At 40.5% G+C, this 22,802-nt stretch overlaps 1 protein-coding gene across 5 annotated transcripts in view; it reads right to left on the reverse strand.

Moving 5' to 3' along the window:
- RAPGEF2 (Rap guanine nucleotide exchange factor 2) overlaps window positions 1-19,543 on the reverse strand; it is a 123,237-nt gene extending 103,694 nt beyond the window's left edge. For all 5 annotated transcript variants that reach the window (XM_053460151.1, XM_053460146.1, XM_053460138.1 and 2 more), the window contains exon 1: window positions 19,134-19,543. In XM_053460151.1, coding sequence (XP_053316126.1) covers window positions 19,134-19,202 — 69 coding nt within the window. In that variant the 5' untranslated portion in view covers window positions 19,203-19,543. The remainder of the gene's footprint in view (window positions 1-19,133) is intronic.
- Between the last annotated feature and the right edge of the window lie 3,259 nt (window positions 19,544-22,802).

The raw sequence follows: 22,802 nt of genomic DNA on the forward strand, positions 1-22,802 counted from the left end.
TATGATTAGGAGGCCGACGGTCTCCATGGAGACACCAGGGAAAATATAAATGGCTGGCACCAGGATTGCTAAATGCAAAAGTGAGCCGGCAGCTCCCATCCACCGCCAGGGGTTTTAAAGAGCAGTTTGCTAAATACATTCTAACCTCAACAATCACGCACTGAAAAGATCAGCTTGACCACAGATAAACATGGCAACATTAACCAGCGTGTGGGCTCGACAGCAGAAATAATGCTTCTTATTCTTAGAGAACGTCTTACGGTAACACAGCAGCGCAATCTCTATACTAAAAGGCCAGAGGCTTTTCCAAATTGTTTAAAAGTAGCCGTTCCACCTCCTCTGAACGATGCGTTAAAAACCATAATCCTCATAACTCATTAAGACTCAAACCTTGCGCAGAAATGACTGTAATCATGACAATGTATGACCCATTTATGCTTCCTAGGGGAATGTTTAATTACATCTCCACAAAGAGAGAGAACTGGTACGTTGAAAGGGTATGGTGCGCTAGTAGCAGAAACCGGCTTTGGTTTTGCATTTAATTTATATATTATATAAATGAAATCCTAAACGGTTTATTTCAATATAAATAACACCAAAATCGCGGTGGTCTTATGCATGTGAAGACAATCCATAGCGAAATGGTGCAATCACTGTAGCGACACCGGAGAATTCATACTGGTTGCGCTGGGAACGTGGGGAGCAGAGATTAAACGTGCCACCCTGTTCACCAGTCAAGAACAAGAACAAAAACAAACAGCAAAGAACTGTAAGCAGGAAAAATATAATCCAATTAACTTATTCAGCCTATTAAACCATTTGATTGGTTTACCCAGAAACATAAAAGAATAGGAAGAAAATACAATAGAAGATTTAGAGTTATGATCCTATTGTTCGGCTTACTTTCATCATCATTGTAAGAGTATGTAGCATTCCCACAGAAGATCAGCTTACAAATTCTAAGCCAAAATCTCATTTTCATGGCTACTAACTATTGGCAAACAAACACATGAGCACTCTGTGTAGGAAATAAAATGTGTATAATCATTCTAGAACAGGGAAGCCAGAGCAGACCTGTTGCCGCTGGACCACAGTTCCAAATGACCTCCTTTATTAATAAGTTCATTGGCCCATCCTAAGGCTTTAGTTTGTGATGTAATACTCTCTGATTTAGCCATTATATATCTGCCCTGTGTACATGCAAATACCTAGACATACCAATACACAGCTCAAAACACTGTACCACATGCCATGAACGCATTGTGCATTTTTGTTTTGTTTGCGTGCTTTGTGAGCTTGTTTATTAACCAAAGTAATCCCCGCTGAGCATGTTATTGTTACAGTCACATGCTAAAGTTATCCTGAGCATGTGGCACAGACCAGCAATAGCTTAGCAAAGATCAAAGAATACAAGAACTACCCCATGATATGTCAGGAAAATAGCCCGGCTGCCAAGGCATCGAGAAGTATAAGACAAGGAGACATTTCATATAAAAATGCCAAGATATGAAAAGGCATTCTGTTATTTATTTTAGGAGACCCACCTAGTTGGTGTTTTCTTGTTTTGAGTCCTGGGAATAATATTAGAACAATGGAATAATAATGGAAGCAGATCTAAAAGCAATGACATCATGCAGACGGTTTTCCCCCCTCCTCACTCCTGGAATGATGACGGCAAGAACATAAAGTAAGAAAGTCAATAGTTCAGTCCTGGAGCCCTGGAACCTCAAACTTTTTGAGGTGGAAGAATGGATACAACCGCTCTGGTCCATCAGAAGATGGAGTTTTTCGTTAATGTTGATACTTTTTATTAAGTCAACATAAAAGTAGAGTCACATAAGCTTTAGGGGTCTCAGAGGATGGAAGCTGAACAAGAGACATCTGAGGTCTTAAAATGTTCTGTAACAGGAACCAGGTAATGCCAGAAAATACCGTACAACTTTACTGGAAGCATTTCTTCTGAAACAACCACTATTGCAATAAGACTGAACTATATAAAAGATAGAAGAAACGATAAACCATAAAAACAGTTCGCTGGCCAGCTATCCGTAGGTTTATTCAGTAAGCTGCATTAAAGTCATCACATAGGTCTGAGGCTATTAAAAAAGAAACACATACGTGGTATCAATAGACCGCTTTGATCAGTGAAGGTATTCAGAACTAATAACACACCCATATTTGTGGGACTATTTACATAAGTGCATTTTATTAACCACCTAAAAGTATTTACTGAAGAGTCTTAAAGCAGAACATGAAGATGGTGATAACAGTGTTTCTTTATTTTAGCGTTAACCGGCTGATTCTAGATCAGGCTATAAAATAGTAGAGTTCAGAGTGTGGCCTCCAACCTGCTTCTCCTTGACTCCAGCATACTTACACCCGGTAAAGGAAGTGGACAGTGCCATTATGCCATAGCATTATTTATATTATGGCCTTCCTGCTGGTGACACGGCACCGTCCCTTGGAAACGTTTCCTTGAACCAAAATGTGAGACAAAGCAAAATATATATTTACAGTGCATACAGGTTTCAGGGTTCTTTGGATACACAGACACCAAAAGGGAAAACATGTAAAAGGAAACTCTCACAGTGTTAAGCATAACTTGTTTTATAATAACTACAGGTAAAAGGGAATAGCAAATATTTGAGGAAATATTCAAATCAGAGATCCTTTGAAGAAGAATATAATCAATTTCCTGACATCTCTTTACCCCTCTGCTCACCATTACAAAAGGACAGCCAATCAGCTTTCACCAAAGAGCTGCCGAAACTAAAGTAGAAAAACAATATAATGAGGAGGAATAATCAAGACAAGTCCCAAGAAAAAGAATTTAGGATGGCTTCTCCCAAGGCATAGCCAAAAGGTGCCAGAGGCGGTTTAGGAGTAAACGTCTCATTGGACACATATACACAGTTTTACAGTTCTACAACTTTTAAATATGCGCGACAGCTCAAGCCATAACAGTGTGATCAGTCACATAGCTGATCCTAGTAACAACAAGTATACGGCTCCAACGCAACAGATACAACATTTAGCAAACTGTCACCGACAGCAGAAGACTGACGGGTGTAAAAACTACCAGAGGCAGGGAAATGTATTTCAAGTTTAGCAGACGGCTTCATTTCTGGGGTGGTAAGAAGGTCACACATAAGCACCTGCCATGAAATGTAAGAACAGTTATACAGACCCCGGAAGAGGTAACACACTGGCAAAACCTCAGGCACCGGACCCAGCTGATTACTGATATTTCCCAATGTCTGCTGCATGCACATCTTGTCATACACAAACTGCTGAATTCTCCACTCCCCTACAAAACGCCTGCAAATATTCATTCACTTACAATGGTCTCAATGCTACAGGGGTGTACAAAACATTTCAAAGCAAAGGTGTTGTGTGCCATTCCAGTAGCCAAAGGGTTAAAAGAACACCGCCGGCAGGGATGATGACAAAGTCAATAGGAAACGGCCAATAGGTCACCTGTGAATTCCAACAAATGTTTAAAATGCATTCCTCACAAAAGGAAGCTTGGGAAAAGATGCAAGTTATGAACTTTGAAAATGTTTTTAATTATTCTTCCTGTTTATTGGGCTTCTGAATTCCAGCATTAAACTGCTGAGTTTATTTCGGGAGTAGACAGCCACAGGATACATTCTCATAAGTCAACAGGATACGCTCATAGGAGACTCACATCCACTCACTATTCCGACTCGCTGGGAATAGACACAAAGACGGCGGCCAAGGAACAGCAAAACATTGTGGCTTTGAAGGGAAGAAAGGCCATTCTCATAACCAAGATAAAACCACACAGAAGAACACGGCCAAAACATAATACACTGCAATGCGGTGAACAGGGACATGCGTTATGGCACTCGAGCAGAACCTGAAGCCCATGGACTGCAACTGATCTTATTCTCCGCACACGGCAAATACTCCTCCTTATTCTCACTCAATACTTGCTGCGTTCATGTAAATAGTGACTCCAATTTCACTTCGGAAGCAGACACCACCATCTGAATTCAGTAGCTCTCCGTGTCGCTGAAATGGCAAGCGGCTTTAAACCTGGTAGATCCAGTAGACATATGGTTTAGTGAATACCCGAGCTGAAACAGTTTTAGTTTTCAGCAAAATATGGCTAAATAAGTAATTTAAACGTGTTGCCTACAAAAACAGGAGATTTATATACATTGGTAAGCATCGCTCACAAATGCGTTCCACCGAACGTCCAGAAAGATTTTATAACTGAACATTAGTGTCAAAGATCCTAAAATGCCAGAAATTAAATCCGGCGGATGTGGGAATAAAGAAACAAAGTTATCTCAATGCGATACGAAAGTAGATGAAATAAAAATGGGAACCCCACACCACTCAATAATGCCTGGCTGGCTCCCACCGCTAATCGGCTGAAAGCCTGCATGCAGACCACATAATAAATATTCTAGCATACTTCAATTATACATGGGCAGCGTCTTCAGGCGTTTCTACGGGAGATACAAATGCTTAGAGTCAGAGCAAATGAGCAGATCCTGTTATAGAGAGGCTATATATAAATATGTGCATTAGAAAGGAATACTGCAAATAAGGCACTAACCTTATTATACACAAGCTTACGCTGGCAACTTTTCAAAGGCGCTATTCAATACTCCATGCTTGGTGCGGCTTTCTACCTTATTTAGCTTTCCATTTCAAATATGTCTTCCTTGTTAATATACTGACACCCAGATTTGTTATTGAGAAAAGGGTAGTGTAGACAACATTCAAAGCAACAATTAAAATTAATTTAAAAAAAAACAGCATACATCCAGATATACCATTGGACTGAATTCTTTTGGTGGCCATTTGATTTAAAGCATGCAATAAGTTATTTTGCCCAAATCGGTTTATTACATTAAATATATTGGGGGATGGTCTCTTGCCAATGTAGACTACAGAGGTAGCCAACATCTAGCACTTGGATTGATTCAGCAAAAACATATTGGGCTGGGCAGCACAGGGTTTTAGTGCATCTACGAGATATTCCTGGAGGGTCCCTACAGTAGCTACTTCTTCTTACGTATAATCGTTCAGACGCAGTACCTATTTGCAATGGCCTGGCAATCTCTTAAAACCTTGGTCCATCTGATCACATGCCCCCTATCGGCAGGTAGGAGCAGAGGAATAGAATATAAGTAAAAGAAAAAAAAGACAGATGTGTACTTAAGGTTTACAGAGCAGTTGATCAGCACAAGGTCGCTGGCCGGTTTCCTGCCCTTTTAATTGCTATTTAAATGTATCACACCATTGTTTTAATTGGGTCTCGACCACCGTCACGCGAGTCTAAAATATGCACGGCACACCCGATGAGAAACACGGACAGGGCGGTCAAAATACATTCCAATGAGAGGAGGGGAAAAGTATTTTTAAAGCCAGTTTAACACGTCAAATAAACATGTAACAATAAGCATAACACACACAATTTAACCATTTAAAACATCCTGGAAATAAAACAAAAGCGCGTGTATTATTGGCCTCCCGGAACACGGAAAGGGCTTTTTTTTTGTCCCTGTGACAATTTTAACCGGTCTGTGTGCGCATTTTGCATCACGTGAAGAACAGGCTACGCTTAATCATTCTGAGAGAAAAACAAATGGATGATGGGAAATCTCAAATTAGGGTTTTGATATTCGAAGGACTAAGAATGTTTCCAATAAAAATAATCATACTGTTGTTAAATTTAACAAACTAGTTGGAACAGATCTGCTAATGGAGATCTGTACAGGAATAAACCATTACAACGGATTGGCAGAAATAAAGAATTTAGTGAGCCTGATTATAGGGCCAGAAAACAAATGCCTTTTTGAAGATCAATAACTGGTCCAAACATAACATTTTAAGTGCTATAGCTAGCCGGCTCATGGGATTCTCCAGCCTGCAGTAATGGATCATTTTCTTTTGCTTCATTGATTAATCCCCCATGTAAGTTTTAGCGAGCAGGCCCCTCGTCAGTGTCCGTCCCCATTCATATAACCGTGTCATTGTTAAAAGGATAAAATACAGTGCTGTATACAGTAATGGATTGTCTGTATCTCATTCATCTGCAATAAACTCCTGTTATTTGCAGAGGAGGAGGCTGCCTTTGTTGTCATGTGAAAATTTGGGTGACTTTCTCGGCTAAACACCGCACTGAGCTGATTCTTTGTGCTAATAGAGTAATTTGCTCCAGACTTCTACTATTCAGTGTGTCTGGCTAGGTGATTAAGATCATGTCATTCTATTAATAGTGTACCACATGCAGTGGTCCGGGTATTTGTTTAGTATTGGGTAAAGATAACAGAGCTAGAACACATACAAATGGCTACTATGCAACTGTCTGAAAACGTTATGGAAAAGCTACAAAATGTTTCAAAATAATACGGACTAATTCTAGGTGACAGGGACCACTTTACCTGCATAAACATATGAACACTACAATGTACCAGTGATATTTATTTTCTAATGCAGATATTTTTCATGTAAATTTGTTTTGTTTTTGTCGACAAGTTAATTTTTAACGGTAAAAATCTATTTATCTTGAACAATATTCACAATGTCATGATTTATAGTACGTATCAAGACCCGTATCAAGTTGTTGATTAAAACATGGCAGCTATCCAGACAATTTCAAACGGAGAAAGTTCTCCATTTAAAGTGATTAAAATCTTTGGTTTTAATTCTTATGCCGCCACTTAATTCATAGATGAATTGTTGTTTCCAGGAACATAAAACGTATCTAGTGTTCAGCATGAGTTCATTTAAACATCACTTAGGTTCCATTAGGAGGAGAAATTAATCAAAATCTTATAACTGAATTATGTCGCATTATTACAAAAGCTTTGTCGTGAACAGTTAACTCGCTGTACAGAGCGGCACAACAGATGTTCCTATAATATGCTTCATTTTCCCCATAAAAGTTCTTTGTTCTTCATAATAACTGAAACTATATGCCCTCTGAATTCCCGATCTTCCAGAAAATATTTTCCAGGTTAAAAGCACAGCCTAGATAATAGGATCACTTCCCAGCAATGTACATCGGTCCATCCAAATTGTCACTTACACTCTCAACTCTACTTATTTATGAACATAGACTTGATGTTTGTCTCCTACCATTTAGTATAGTTTTCATGGTTATTTACTGAAAAACAGCATGCGATTTGCATCCTTTGAACACCAAGTTATTGTTTTATCCTCCACTTTAATACAAACACTGGTAAGAACATAATATTGTGACGTATTATTTTGTAAAACGGTTTTTGTGTAATATATGTTTTCAGACTGCTACATAGCGATTACTCTACTAGAGAAACACTCATTACCATACCACCTGTGATGAATGATAGAATGGCTTGGTCTCAGTCACCCACCCAGACACTCTGTCTAATAAAAGGCTATAAAAGCAGACTCTATTAGCACTACCATTAAGATTCACACTACTGGCAAAAACGGTGGCGTCTGGGTCTGCAGATAAAGAAAGTTTATTGGGACAGAATGAGATAAAACCAGGTTTTTATCGATGACAACCTGCATTATTATTCACAGCACTGGATTTGATGCTAAAAGAGAAACTTTTTCTCTACATAAGACTATCCCATTCAATGAGGTCTTCAGCGGCAACACAAAAATCTTTTCAAGAGTTTCCAAGATCACCCCCACCCCAAACAACTCAACTAATGAAGGTCTAAAAATAAAAAAAAACAACCAAGCAGGTCATATTATAAATAAGTCAGTGCTGTGCACATAGAAGAAAGCTAATGCCCCATGATAATCTAGAACAAAGGAGTCCATTATAATACTCAACACCACACAGAATGTAGGAAAATCTCTGCTACCACTTCCCCTTCCAGAACCAGCTCATCAAGCCAAGTTTCATGATGATACCATCCTAAAACCAAACACAAATGAAAGAAGGAACATTTCAAGTTACCACAAAGGAAAAACAGAGAAGCTGTAGAGCAAAACTGCCTTACGCAGCGTTCCCATTAATTGCCACACTTGACAGGAGCTGAACTTTGCACGATTGTCAAAAACGAATGCATGTTAGAAATTAATATTTACACCATAGGCACGCAAAAGTACTGAACTAGCAAGTTTATTATTGCTTTTCAAAAACAAATCTGCTGTGTAGACAGCTGCCTTTTCCCCGGTCCTGGAAAAAATGTGAGCCTGGTTCCAGATATATAACCTTCACCTGGAAAACATTCTGCTTCACGTCAAGACAGCCTCGTTACCAAAAGAAAAGTGCCAATCACTGCAGAAGAACAGACAACCACGATGATTAAAGAAAAGACTCATAGCCTCGGAGGAACGCATGCCAGTTCACAAACCATTCGAATTCCCACCATGTAGTGAATGAGACGGCCTACATGTAAAAAATACCTAAAATGGAAACTTACAGTTCCGTTTTAATAAACCCTCGGCCTTGTTTTACTATAAAAAAAAAACAATGCCAGATAAATAATTCTGATAATTCCAGAACTCTATATTTTACAAAAATGTGGTGATCACATGGCCTTTAAGGGTTCTGGGAGGAATAAGTGTTAGTGGTCCCCCCGCCCAAAAAACAAAAGTTTAGAACTTTCCGTTAAAAAAACAAAACACACACACACACACATATACATATACAGTATATATATATATATATATATATATATATAAAAAGAAATAAGAAATCAGAAAGAAACACCAAGCATTTGTCAGAATTGAGCAATAGGCTATTAGTAGTACGTAGGAAACGCAAGAAAAATCCTATAATAAAAAAAAATGCAGTGACTACCTCACCCCCCCCCCCCCCATATCAATAGCCCAAGTAAAAATAAAACGACTCATGACATTTGTCCAGCATTAGAACACAGACTTTACAAAAAATATCATTCCACTTGAGAGCCAACGTGACTATGCAATAGTATTAGTACACGGCTAGAACATGGTGTGATTATTTATAGATTCATACAGAGCCATCATATTTTGAATTGCTGCACAACAGGACATAATGGGGTCGATTCACTAAATGGAGAGTTGGAAGAAAAGTTCCGCAGGAGAGTTTTGCCAGCATAACACAGCCAGCTAGAAACTATGTGTATCATGACCCACAATGCCAAGCATATCTGTTTTCTGTAGGACAATCCTTTAATTGTTAATGCATATACACGTCTCTTACTCCACACACTATGGAGAAATGAGTACGTATATATCTAAAGGCAGGAAATTCTTCTCATCTCAGGAATGTTTGTTCACATCCTTATTACAACTTATTACAAATCACATCAACAACCTAAATATTACACTTTACAGAGAACAATTACTTTACTTGAGAGTGATACAATCCTCAGAATAACTAGGATCTACACCCACAAAGCCAAAACATAGCTAGCTGGCAGCTGTGTATATCATAGAACCCATGATGCCGAGAATATCTTCCTGTTTTCTACACGACAACCCTTATTTTTGAGCACTGTCACATTTGCGCAGGCAGCGGGGTTCATGGGTTGGTTGGGGAAAACCTCGGATTGCCTGAACCAAAGGAGCTAAAAAAGAGTTAGCTCCTGCATGGCCACCTCACCATACTCTAAAGCCAAGCTCCACCTGAACAGTTGGTGTACATGCTAGAGAATTTTCAGGAAAGAGCATTTCAGCTCCCTGCCACCACCATCCAGGGACAGCCCTTGTAAGCTTCTTAAGCAAAAGGCATTGAGCTGGTCATGTATAAAGCATAGTCCAATCAGTGATGTGATCAAGAACTTTTGTCTATATAGCATATGCATTATACAAGGCTATCCAAGCTTCCATTGCAGGATAAATTCATAATGAAGTGTAAGGGTGCTGAAATGTCTGGCACCTTTGCAAACTCTGTCTAGTGATTAAACCCTTCTTTCTATATTTGTGTTACTTCAGAGTGTCTTTTGGGCTTCTTTTTGGCAACTGTAAGTCCACTATAGCTGGAGAGCCAACGGCTGCTGAACTAAAATATTCAGCTAACAACTAGTTAATCCGGGCCAGACTATAAAAAGCTGTATGTTTTCAGGCCCAATGCGAAAGAAGCTAGACAAGGACAGGCTAACATTAAGTACCTACAAGTTATTCTTGTTATTTCCATGAACGATCAAAGGAAAGAGCACAAAATTAGGAAGATTTATAACATTAACAAAAAAGCCAACTAATCATAGTGCAGAATGTTCAGTTTCACCCAGTTATTTGGGAAAAATATTAGGAATGTGTTTCTCTAACCTATTACCCTGCAGCTGGTATGACAAGTGCTTCCAAAGTACCCGCTAATAAACTGTCCATGTACCAAAATAGTAGGGAGTGAAAGGAAAAATGTGCTATATTATTCCAAACTGGGAGAGAGTTTCATTCCCAGCTAGGAAAAAGAATAAGGTATCAAAACCCTACATGTTTAGTTAATAAACATTCCAACCTGTGTACATATTCCAGTCCAAATAAACGCTGGGTTTAAGGGAGAGCTCATGAAAGCAAGACTCCTCCAGACTTGTCTTATTCAGACCAAATGGCAAATTACAGGGGCTACCCACACTACTCAATAAATTGGGTTTCTTCTTTCAATGGCACCAGTGAAGTACTCGTAGGTTTATAAAATCATGTGGCACCTGATTTAAAACAGAAGTTCCTGTTTAAGTTACTTGATACATTCGTACTCCCCCCAAAAAAGGGTCAAAAAAATAAAAACGCAGGATAAAAACACAAGCTTCTAATAATCCTACAGCTGTTTCTGCTTTAATAAGATGACTCCCACAGACAGTAACGTTCCCAAAGACAAAATGAAAACGGTAGTCGGTGCAACTCATCTGTTCACGTGCTATACCAGAATATGGTTTGAAGAAACATTTACTTATTGAAGGCAGGGCACAAGAACCATTTGGGTAAGAACTTAAAGAATCAGAGATTTCTATACCTGTACACGGCACACAATTATATATCTTCAATGGACACCAAACACAGACAAAACACAGCATCATATGATGGCATAAGATGTGAAAAGAGGCACAAAGCAGCAGAATAAGCGAATAAACAAACAAAAGGACACATTAACCAAAAGCCTAAATTCGACTGCATGAGCACAAAAGCGATAAAAAAAATTACAAAAAAAAAAGTTGTAATAGTTGCTGAAAGGCACATTGTATTTACCAACTTATTAATTGGTGACTATTAAGAAGCAGAGTTTATTACAGCCTGTAATCCTGTGCGTAACTTTACAAGTTTGGTTTACAGCTCAGGTTTGTAAACATCCCCTGCAAAGTACAATCCAGAGATAAATCCCGCCAGCAGACACAAGGTGTGTGAATTTGCGATTCCCTACCCACTGTTATACCGGCGCACTTATTAGCATTTGCCTGGTGCTTTTAAAAACGGAACACCCTCCAAAACACAATGCCAAACAATTAAAGGAGCAGGACTCACATATGAATATATAAACACACGCTTACATTCTATGTTTATCCTGAGCCAATAACAACATAACGGTTTAATTCTTATTATACCGCTGTCCTTAGCTTCCATCCTATAGCTGGTATTTAATTTTTATAGTCCCAAGGTTTAATTATTAACCGAGCCACCTCCTGCTCTATTGGAGGCACACAAAAAGAAGCCGTCTACTCCAAAGTGTTGTGCTGTCAGGCGTGATTTGGCAATCATTTCCCACAGCTCCATGCCAAGGAATGCGAATACCGCATTCATAGAAACAGCTCAGTAACGGAGGAAGCAGGGGTTCAAGACCAAACACACCAACATATAACAATAGCGGTACCGCGGTGGGATTGGTGTTCGTATTACGCTGAAAAAGTATCTATTTATACATTAAAAGAGTAATCTGGAAGATAACGAATCTATACGCCCAGAGGGTCAACATGGGTGTTAAACGGGAACAAAACAAAGCTTTCTGTACCTAAATATCTTAAATATAGAAATTTTGAATACAACATCTGTAAGCCATCTGTTGAACAGAATTGAAACAGAGATAGAACTCGTTTCCCTGTCAATATGTTGCACAAGGCATTCCAGAAGCATGACTAGTCCCATAGGAAGTAATACACGGCGCTTACAACAGCAACGGACGACAAAGATGTAACACCGGCTTCTTTCCCCACTTACCATTACTAAGGTCAGAACATCTTCTACATATAGTCCCATGGGGTCTGCGTCTCTCTAAAATGCTACCGAATGAACTATACGTGTATATATTCTATATATCCACACACAATACGGTTCAAAAATTTGGGAACATTTCTAGCTGTGTAACATAATTGCAAAAGAGTTTTCTAATGATGAATTAGCCTTTTAAATTTGAACTTGGATTACACGGTACTTTGTATTTCTAATCCAAAATGTGCTTTTCTTTTAAAAACAAGCAAAGGTAGTGTAGATCTAGGTATCTAGATGGATAGATAATGTACTTGTACACAGACCACTAACACACATGTGGGACCATTTATAGGAGGGAATTACTAAAATGAAACTTGTTTATTTCCATCTTCTGCAGCTTATGAGTAACAAAAACTGTTTCTAGATGTCTTGGAGAGAGAAAAAAATATATATTTTTCTACACTTCAGAGAACAGTACAGATGGAGACTTGAGTCATCTTAGAATAGCCTTTAACAAGAGAATTTAAAGAAAATATATGATAAACACATTACGGTCACATAAAATGTATTTTTCCTACGATTCTAGATTTTTTTTCGATGAGTTCCAACATGACCTCCTACCATGAAGAGTGAACAGTTATTATGGATTACTCACTTTGGGCATCTTCAAGCTGTATTGTCTATATGTGGGAAAATATACCAAATATGTTTTTTTTAATGTTTTATTACTGAATTACTGTTCACTGGTGGTGGCCGTCCAGCTTTTCAGACTGCGAGCACTATGTGTAAAGGAGTGACAGAAGGACGAGTGTCCGGTTTCCCTGCTGGCTCCTGATCGGATTTCAGTGCACTGACAGCACCGAGGAAGAGTCTTCAGGAGGATGAACACACATTTCAGGGAACAAGCAAAAAAAAAATGAAAGAACCTGTCTCTATAAAACAGAGGAGAAAAGATTGCAAAACAACCACTTTACAATCTCCTATCGCAAAGTTCCTGTGGGACAGCGTCTCTGAGGAGCAGAATCCCTTATTATTCTATTTTGCAGGAGCTCAGAACATTTGATGAGCATATCACAGAAATTCATGTAGCCTGAGATTTGTAAATAAAATACTTTGTTATTTTTGTATTTCTGAAATTTGTTAGATACAGTTTATAAATACTTATAGTTTTAGTCATTACGTCACCTAAATGCCTCTGAAGCAGGCCACTGGCATTTCAATATATTATTATTGAAATAACATGCAGCAGTTATGGATCTAAATGTAAATGAATGAAAAAGAGAATGAGACAAAAAAGAATAAAGCTGACTTAGCCTGACATCATATCCAATGTTACAGCAATCTATTCCACCCAATATACAAAGCTCATCTAAACTTAAAGCTCAACCACAGAGTACGTTGTCAGAGATAACTACAGATCGGAACGGAAACTGTGAAAAAAAAGAACTCACTGACACCTACAATTACAACATGAAAACCCAGGCCAAGCCACTCCTCGCTCAGGAAATGTTGACTGTGCTGGAGTCGAATCATCACAATGCTACACGACCACAGCAAAGATTACATTAAATGCAGAGGTTACCACATTAACCCTTTGTGTGGGAGTTAAATGCTAGAATTATACTAAAGAATTGTAACACAAGTGGTGCACCCACTTTGGTGGACTCCCATAACCCTTATTGCCATGGCTGAGAGCCATGTTGTGGCCCCCAAAAGTAGTTCTACATATGTGATAATTCAAAATATATGCTTACGTAAAATGTATCCATTTATTTTTAATTATTTAGGAGGCCTTGACATGGGTGGGTGTGTGGGGGGGAATTGGTATGTCAAAGTGTCTGATCACTGCATAAATTAGGACTTCCTCTGAAGACCATTCATTGTTGCACCACGTCTCATGAAACTGCTCCTAGAACATGTATATTAAAGTACTAAATTTGCCATTTTTGGCATTGTTGGATCAGTTCTCTTAGCTGATTTTGGATGGTTGCATTAATCAGAGGCATGTACTGGTGGTGAGGCGGTGGAATGTTTTTTAGATGACCAAGTACAGGACATGAGTATTTATAGCTCTCCTCATTCCAGATGTATTGTTACCTCTTCCTTTATATGAGCCACCATATCCTCTGTCAATCAGATAACATTCCTGGACACGCTCTGTCCATATTTCAGCTTTCGCAACAAGTGCGCAGCTTTCTAAATTGTGAAATGGCTATCGTAATTCTCTAAGGGCTTGCAAGAATGCCGACTACTGCACAGTACCGCTGAACATGCCAGTACAATGGGTGTAAATAACACCATCAATGAGGTGGCCGGAAGGAATTAAAGCCACCCGCTGCTTCTCTTAGAAAGAGATCTTCGAATTGTATTGTAAGCTGCGTAGGATGAATCTCGTACTTCTTTCACAAACATCCTGTGTTGATCGCAATCATTAACAAATTAAAGTTTCATTGTAAAGCGTTGCACATACTTTGCTTGCACTAGTAAATTCAATACAAGCATGCGTAAGTAGACAAGCAGACTCTGATCAAGGTATGACTGTACAGTTTCTCGGTGACTCTGAAGAAAGCTATGCGGTTGTTACGTCTGGCATTCTCTTTTAATCTCGGTATAATGAGCTCAGTCTTACCAACGATAACTTGGGAATACTGAGAACACCTCTGAAGCAATCTATTCACTGTGGTGTTTGCCACACCTCTGCTCAATAAGAGGCATACTTCAGCTATTCAAGTAAGAAAATGAGACATCTACCATGTTCTTCCTCCCCGGCTGCCTCTTCTGAAATGAGGAAGCATACTTCCTGCGCATGTTCCGTAGCACTAGCCGCCAATCACACGGATGCTACCTAAACACGGACGTTTGGCCAGTATAAAAGCTATTGGCTGTCTTTGTATTTTTATTTCTATTTGATTTAAACTTAACCCCCTAAAACCCCCAGGAGCAGAAGTAGGTGGGTTCTCGACGTCAGATGAAGTGAATAGACCCAAAACCTACTTCGGTAGGGCCTTCATCAACCTACTTAATTTTAAGATGCTTTCCATTCTATAACACAAATCATTGTGCTGGTTGTTTATAAATAAACAAAATTCCAAGATACCGGGGGGGGCAGCTTCTTTAATCTAAAGGAATATATGGCAAACTATTCTTGGAGGTAATAACTACAATAGCACAATTGCACACATGATGCCATCAAACTTGAAATCATATTAAAGCCATTCATATTCAAATTAATTCCAAATAAAGTAGATGGCACAATGTTTATCTTAAAGATTCGGCACGTGAAACATTGTCTCAGTAGTTTGTTAAAGGGACTTTTTGAAAATACTTTCACAGCAACACATTTCTGAAAAAACAAATTTAGCTAAAGCACTTCTTTGCCTCAGTCTTCTTGACGGAGTATTAAGATGTCAGCAAAAAAAGGAAAGAAAAATAAGCAAAGACTGACTCCACAGCTGTACCAATGAGCTTGACACAACAGTATATAAACAGCGAGGTTTAATAGAATCATGTCCTTCGTTGATCCCCCTATTAACCAATACATGCGGAAGATGTCCAGGTCTACCAAAAACTGGATTTACAAAACTCTATGATGGGCAGAGGACTCTGGGAATCAAAGGGTGTCCCCTATGAAGTAAACTTCTCAGAAGTCTGTCGTGATTAAATGACAAGCTTTCTAAGGATCAGGGACAGAAATAAGACGGGCACTGGCCAGTGAATGTCTAAATTGTCAAGAAATAGCATTTTCTGCCAATCTTAAGATTACTGGAAGCATCCTTGACAGGACCCCATCAAAGAAGCCTTTATGCGGCGTTATATTAATGTTCACGGTTAGTGGGAGAGACTGATTATTCTGGTTCATAGATAGCCAACGGCCAGGACGGCAGAGCCCAGCTGGAACTGGATGCTCAACAAGAAACAGGCACATTATGTTTCTGTTTACAACACGGGAGTTATAGTTCCACAAAAGCTAGAAAGACATAACTCGGCCACACTGGCTCTAAGTTGACCTTTTTGCAGCTTTGTCCCCTCGTCCTGAGGGGCTACATAAGAAATCTAGTATTTCACGTGTCACCTCCATCACTATGCAAATTATATGAAAAGGTAATACTTTACCACGCTTCACCCGAATATTCGGGAAATGTGTCACGCTTGTGGTGGGTGGGCAATCCCCCAGCAGCTGACGGGCTCCACTCATCACTCTAATCCACAAGTGGAAACACGGATAACACAAATCAGAGGGTTACGAATAAGAAGCAGGTCTAGGGGTAAACGGGGAACAAACAGCAGGGGCATTTCACTTGCTGCTAAGGTTGGTACCTTCCAGAAACATATGTACTATATTACATTAGGGTAACGTAGCTTCATCACATATACCCTGAAACTAAAAGGTAGTCATTCTCCCTGCAGCTGCACACCATGGAGAGCAGGAACACTGAATCACTGGCACATAACCGTTTCTCTCCCCCGGGGAACGAGAGCAACCAGCTCCAGGCCACGTTTACGCCAAACAAAGAAGCTAAAGAACAAGCTACTCTTTCACAAGGAGAATTCATTGAAGGAACCTCTTTACTTAATACATTTGGGAGTTTCACCTCAGAAGCTTGCCCCGAGTGACTGAGCCCTCCTGTACATACATCAGGATTAGATCTGAAAAGCTATGTATAGAGATACCTTTGACAGCCGCGGCAAAACAATTACACCGACTCCTGAAATCCACATCAGGACGCCAGGGGCTACACAAAGGCCACAAGTGTTTGCTAATCTACTTAACTCTTTGATAGATCCAAAGAGGAATGCAATCGTTACATATTCCTCGGGCAACCAAAGGGGTTCCAGCGCTAGTTAAGAATGTTAGCTCCATAGGCCAAGTATTCATCAGAGCAGACCATTTCAATTCTTTAATACATATTCGTGCCAGAAAAGCAAATGTCTAAACTATAGCCAAATTTACTAGGATGAACATATGATGTAACCAATAACAGGCAAGCATTAAAACATTAAGAGCATCCACAAGGTACAAAGTGCCTTTCATGGCGACTAGTCTCCAAATAATGACAGATTCATTAGAATACGTTGCAGAGCACACTATACAAGACCTTAAATTGTCCATTTAACACACGTTGGTTGGGGGAAGCAGTTGAAGTCAGTCCTATTTACAGATTGAACCCCCAGCCGCCTGCTCAGAGTATTCCTCAATCAGTAGTTGTATAATTATGGAAAGACACTACAAGGAAGACGGCTTCATTTCAAGCTCTCCAACACACAAAAACAGCACTTGTGTATGTCCTGCTGTATACAAATCCCACCAAACCAGAGAAGACACCAACTGTGTGCGCACAAGACTGATCCGACATCTCGAAATACTTTAATAGTCGTAGTTTGCAAACCTCATACAGCACTGCCATCACGGCGCCATGTTTTACCTGGTCAGTCATTGAATATTATCTTCCATTAGTTGTGGACAATGAGCAGAAGAGACACATGAACTTCTGCTGTCACACCTTATACAATGTCATGCATGTGGGCTACTCACAACATTGGAATATATGTTTGCGTGTCACGTAGAATGAACTGGTTTTATATGTCTGGTGTTAGCATGTAGAGATAGGCAGCACATAACGCCTCGTCTATACGTTTTATGAATAGGATCTACAGTGAAACACACAACTCATCAGTGGTTAACTCCACACTTTAAGGAAGGTACTGAATGGAGACCGCACACTGGCGTTAACATATGTAAAACGTAAGGAAAGAAGACAGGAGAGGGAAATCATGTTTTTGTCTCCATTGTCTATGTTCTCCGAAATAATCCTATTCGGGTTATTTTGACGTTATTTTTTAACCAGTAACATGTATGAATTGTTTCTAATCCGGGCCATGGTTTGAGGTATAATTCACAGACAGGCCCTTAGGATAGGAAACAGAGTGTCTTTTCATTGCATCATGGGCGTGACAAATGATTCACCGAAAAGAAAAAAAAAAAAGCTGCGAGACGGACTATTTCTTTTTATGAATAAAAGCGAGGCTGTAACCAGCTCAAGCGCTTGTTATGAAACAAACAAGAAGGGTGCTGGATACAACCGGTGTCCTTGTGACACCTGATAGCATGCAAGTACCGCAAAGTAGATACTGAAATGTCATTAGCAACAGAAGGTACAATCTGTCATATGAGGTCACTCCTGGAGGGTCAGACATTCCTTAAATAGATCCACCATACCCATCATGTCTATCGGGCTCTCGCTGTACAATACTGATCGCCAAACCTTGTATATTAAGTACACACAACACGCGGACGGGGAAACAACACACAGGCGGGCACACAAAACAGACGCAGACACAATGAACTGCACCGGACAATGTGCCCCTTCAGTAGAGCAAATCCCCGTCTGGGACCTCGCTATTGATGAATAGCACTTATAGCGCTAACGTCTCTTCACAAAAACAGAGGAAAAAAACTCTTGTTATTAAGAATGTTAAGAATCAGTAAGAGTTGGAAAAGAATGTGCGCTCCCAGCTGTAGTCCTAAAACTATTGCCTTCTAAAGAGTGGGGAGGAATAAATCAGTGCTGGGCACTGAAATGATTTATATAGCCAATTAAAATGGTAATGTATGCCAGTGTCAGTGAAGGGGTTAAGATTTCATTCCAGAAGCATGAAGTCATCAGCAAAGAAAAAACACACACAGGTACTGTGGGGGATGGGTATCAATGAGTAGGGGGCAGGGTATCAATGAGTGGGGGGCAAAAACCAAACTGCAGACACAATAACACACAGACTGACTGACTGCATGGGCAACTGCTGATGCCGGGTATATCATATCCATCGTGCCGGCCAGAAGCCCACATAATACAGGGTTGTGGGCTCGGGGGTCCCTTGCATTGCCCCCTGCAGCACTTATTTTACCCCCCAGCACCAGTAACGCTATATTATGATTAATAAATACGTGGAGATCTTCCCCCATTACGCCGCATACAAACTCCGTGGAAGAGACACGATATACACCGGGACACACTGTGCACCCTTACCTGGGGGCTTCTATCAGCCGGGGGCTTCATCACAGCCTGTCTGAAACTGTTATCCACGTAGGACGCCATATTCCCGACTTCAAGTCAGATCCTATAAGATGCTGCTGTAAGTCCAGAGCCCGGGGGTCTGGCGAGGTGGGCTTCTACCCCTCAGCCCGTATAGCTGGTGCCCCGAACGGTCAGCGGACGGCAGCTCCTGCCACTGAAGAAGTCCTCCCCGCTTTATTGTGTCAGGCTAGGAGTAGCCACTGTCAGAAAGCCCCAACCCGGGGGCTCCGTGCCGGCCGGTAACGCGAGTGTATAGAAACGCACAGGTAGTTGCGGGTCTTCATAGAGAGCAGTGCGGGCAGCTACCCCCCGTACACACACAGTGGGGTCTCCCGGCTGCAGCCATGGTGAGAGGGGCACACACCAACAGCATCACAGGGCAGGAAGAGGGTGTGGAAGTAAGACGTGCAGTCCTCCTCTTCCTTCCTCTTCCTGTGCTCCTTACACGGATCCTTGCCGGCTCTCTGCTGCCGCCTGCAGCTCGCACAAGGGTACAACCGGCTGTTGTGTTAGTGAGAGGAGGTGGAGGAGATGGGGCATGAGCGGGGAGGGCTGGAGAGGGGGCATGAGCGGGGAGGGCTGGAGAGGGGGCATGAGCGGGGAGGGCTGGAGAGGGAGCATGAGCGGGGAGGGCTGGATAGGGGCATGGGCTTGGAGGGCTGGAGAGGGCCATGAATGGGGAGTCTGCAGGACTTATCCTCCCCACCTTTCCCCTCTCCCACCCCAGTACCTCCTTACCACATCCCCATTGCCTGCCTGTGTTGGCTCAGGGGAGAGATTTACCCATTAATAATAAAATTATATGACTGGTAGTAGTAACTAACAGACCATCATGAACCTGCGCAACATGATAACGTTACAAATATTGTACCCCCGAAAAGCCTGTTGAAGGATCAGGGGGGAGGACTTTGCTGCAAGCGCCACCATATTGCCCCAAGTTTAAATTAGGGCAAAATGATGGCGGGTTCGGTGACATCCTCTCCCCAGATTGGAGAATGAGGGAGTGGACCTCCCTGCGAGTGCCGCCATTTTGGCATAAGTTCGTGCTGGGTTATGTCCGTGAAGATGAGGATGAAGATACAGTGAAGACAGAGGAGAAGAGAGAAGATAAAAGATAGAAGAAGAAGCGGAAAGGCTTGACAGAGAAGGTAGGGAAACATTTAGAGAGCGTGAGAAAGTGAGTGAATGTGGGAATGAACAACAATTTTCATTCCTGAATTAAAAATGCTCCTGAATTTTCTTCTGCAGAATATTCGGCCATCATTTAAAATCCTGACTTGAGTCCAATTAAGATGCTGTGCCATGACCTTAAAAAGGCATTTCATGCTTGGAAACCCCTTCAGTGTGACTGAATTTCAACAATTCTTCCAAGAAGAAGTGACGTAAAAGACTCATTGGCAGTTATCACAAATGCATGATTGCACAAGGGGGGTTATTACCTTTTCACGTGGGTGATATAGTTTTTGGTAAACTGTTTTACCAAACTTTTGTAACAATTTGTTGGATGATCTGAAAAAGAAGAAATCAGGAAGGGGGCGAATACTTTTTCACAGCACTGTAGTTTCTAGTTTGCTAATGCTGCAGTAAATGGTTTTCCTTTCATTATCCACTTCTCTTCTGCTGTTCTTCCCTCCCTCTTTGCTCTTATCCCCTCTGCTTTTGCCTCGCCTCTCTTTTTACTCTTCCCTTTCCTTCTTTCTCTCTTTTTCTTTCTTCTGTTCACCTGTCTTTTTTCTCCTCTCATTTCTCTTTCCTTCACTTTCTCTATTTACTCATCTCTATTCTTCATTCTCCCTCCTGTCATTTCTCTTTTCTCTAGTCTCTCCTTTCTCATCTCTCCTCTCTCTTTACCCCCCCTTTTGTTTCTCTCCCATGCATCTCACCTCTCCCTTTTCTCTTTCTCAATTTTATCTCCTCTCTCTTTTATCTCTTCTCCCTTTTCTTGTCTGTCTTGATGTTAAGCTTGATGTTTCTCTCTAGTAAAGCAAACACTTTTACTTTCACTAGTAATGGCACACCCATGGCCAAACTCTCTGGCCATGCCCCAGCCACACCCCAGACATAACCTCTGAAAGAGTTGAACCGCAACCCACTCCATAATCCCTGTGTCTCAAGGGTCCTTCGTTGTGGATAATCTTCTTATGCAAGTACCATTCTGTTATTATAGCACATAAAAGATGAGGTAGATATTAAAGTGTACTGGCCAAAATTACATTTCTTTAAAAACAAAACTCAAAAATGTGGACTGCCATCTTGGTTCAGCTCTGGGAAGTCATAACACAGAGTCATTAGAGATCTTCGATCCTTGTAAGTCTACTGAATAAATATGTGCTTCCCTGTTACTGTCCATTCAACTTGGTTTGGGCAGTGGAGTTTCTGGCTTTGCTCATAAAACTTATATCCAAAACGAATTGTGTAGAATAGTAAGAATAGAATAATGTGATATTGCTGAAGAATAGCGTAATCTACAAAGTTACAGAATCCTGTGTGATAAACATTTTTTATTGATTTTCAAGAGAAAATATAGCAGTTTCCAGAGAGCACACTGGTAAGTATTGGTATCAGTATTCTTTAGAATGTACAATGTAGACATGTAGACACATAGAGCAACATTCCTCAAACAACAAGCTTTTGGTTACTTCTGGATTGAACAACAAAAGCAACAAGGTAAAAAAGAAAGAGCAAACAAAACAAGTTTTGCTACTTGTAGTGTACATGAGTTGTGCTGTAGTTGCTAAAGACTAATGATCGTCTGTAGTGATCAATCAAGCGTTATCCCTTCCTGTTAATTACAGTCTCTTCCTCTACCCTCAGAACCAGGGATTTTATTATTAATTATTTCTTCAGTAAGATTCCCCAAATTACAAAGAAAAAATAGTAGAATTAATTGTAGTATTTATGAAAAGCAATCGTTGGACCAGGGCAGTCCTTGGGGGGGGGGGTCAGGACTCAGGACGACTAGATTTTTATGAGCCATCCCATTGGCAACATCATGTATCAGCTGTGAGAAAAAACTATGTGGCAGCCTGTTTTTTTCTTATACTGAATTCCCAGCAACAAGGAATACTGCTAGGTTCCAAAAAGATGTGGGATTAATCCCAGTAATAATAATTACCTACCTCTCCTGTGATTCCCTTCCGTGTATATGCATGTAATAGTAGAAATTATTTAATTATCATTATTATTATTTATTGTTTTATATAGCGCCATCAAATTCCGTAGCGCTGTACAATGGGTGGACAGGACACAACAAGTAGTAAGTAACATAACAATTTGACTTTCAGAGACAACAGGTGAGGAGGGCCCTGCTCAAATGAGTTTACAATCGAGAGGGATTTAGGGTGTATTTACACAATAGGTAAAAGTGCCATCATTAGAAATGGACCAGCCACACTAGTAAAAGTTTTGCAGTAGAGGGACTAGGAAAGGTGAGCTAAAGGAATATGGGAGGGCGTTAATGTGCAATGTTGTAAGCATCCTTAAAGAAGTGGATTTTTTGAAGCAATAAAGGCACGGAGAAAGGCGGATAGGCCGGGGGAGGGCATTCCAGAGGATAGGGGCAGCCCTGGAGAAATCTTGTAAGCGTGCAAGAAATCAAGGGAGAGGATAGAAGGAGATCCT

Source organism: Spea bombifrons, chromosome 1, assembly GCF_027358695.1.
Source record: "Spea bombifrons isolate aSpeBom1 chromosome 1, aSpeBom1.2.pri, whole genome shotgun sequence".
Lineage (NCBI taxonomy): Eukaryota > Metazoa > Chordata > Amphibia > Anura > Pelobatidae > Spea > Spea bombifrons.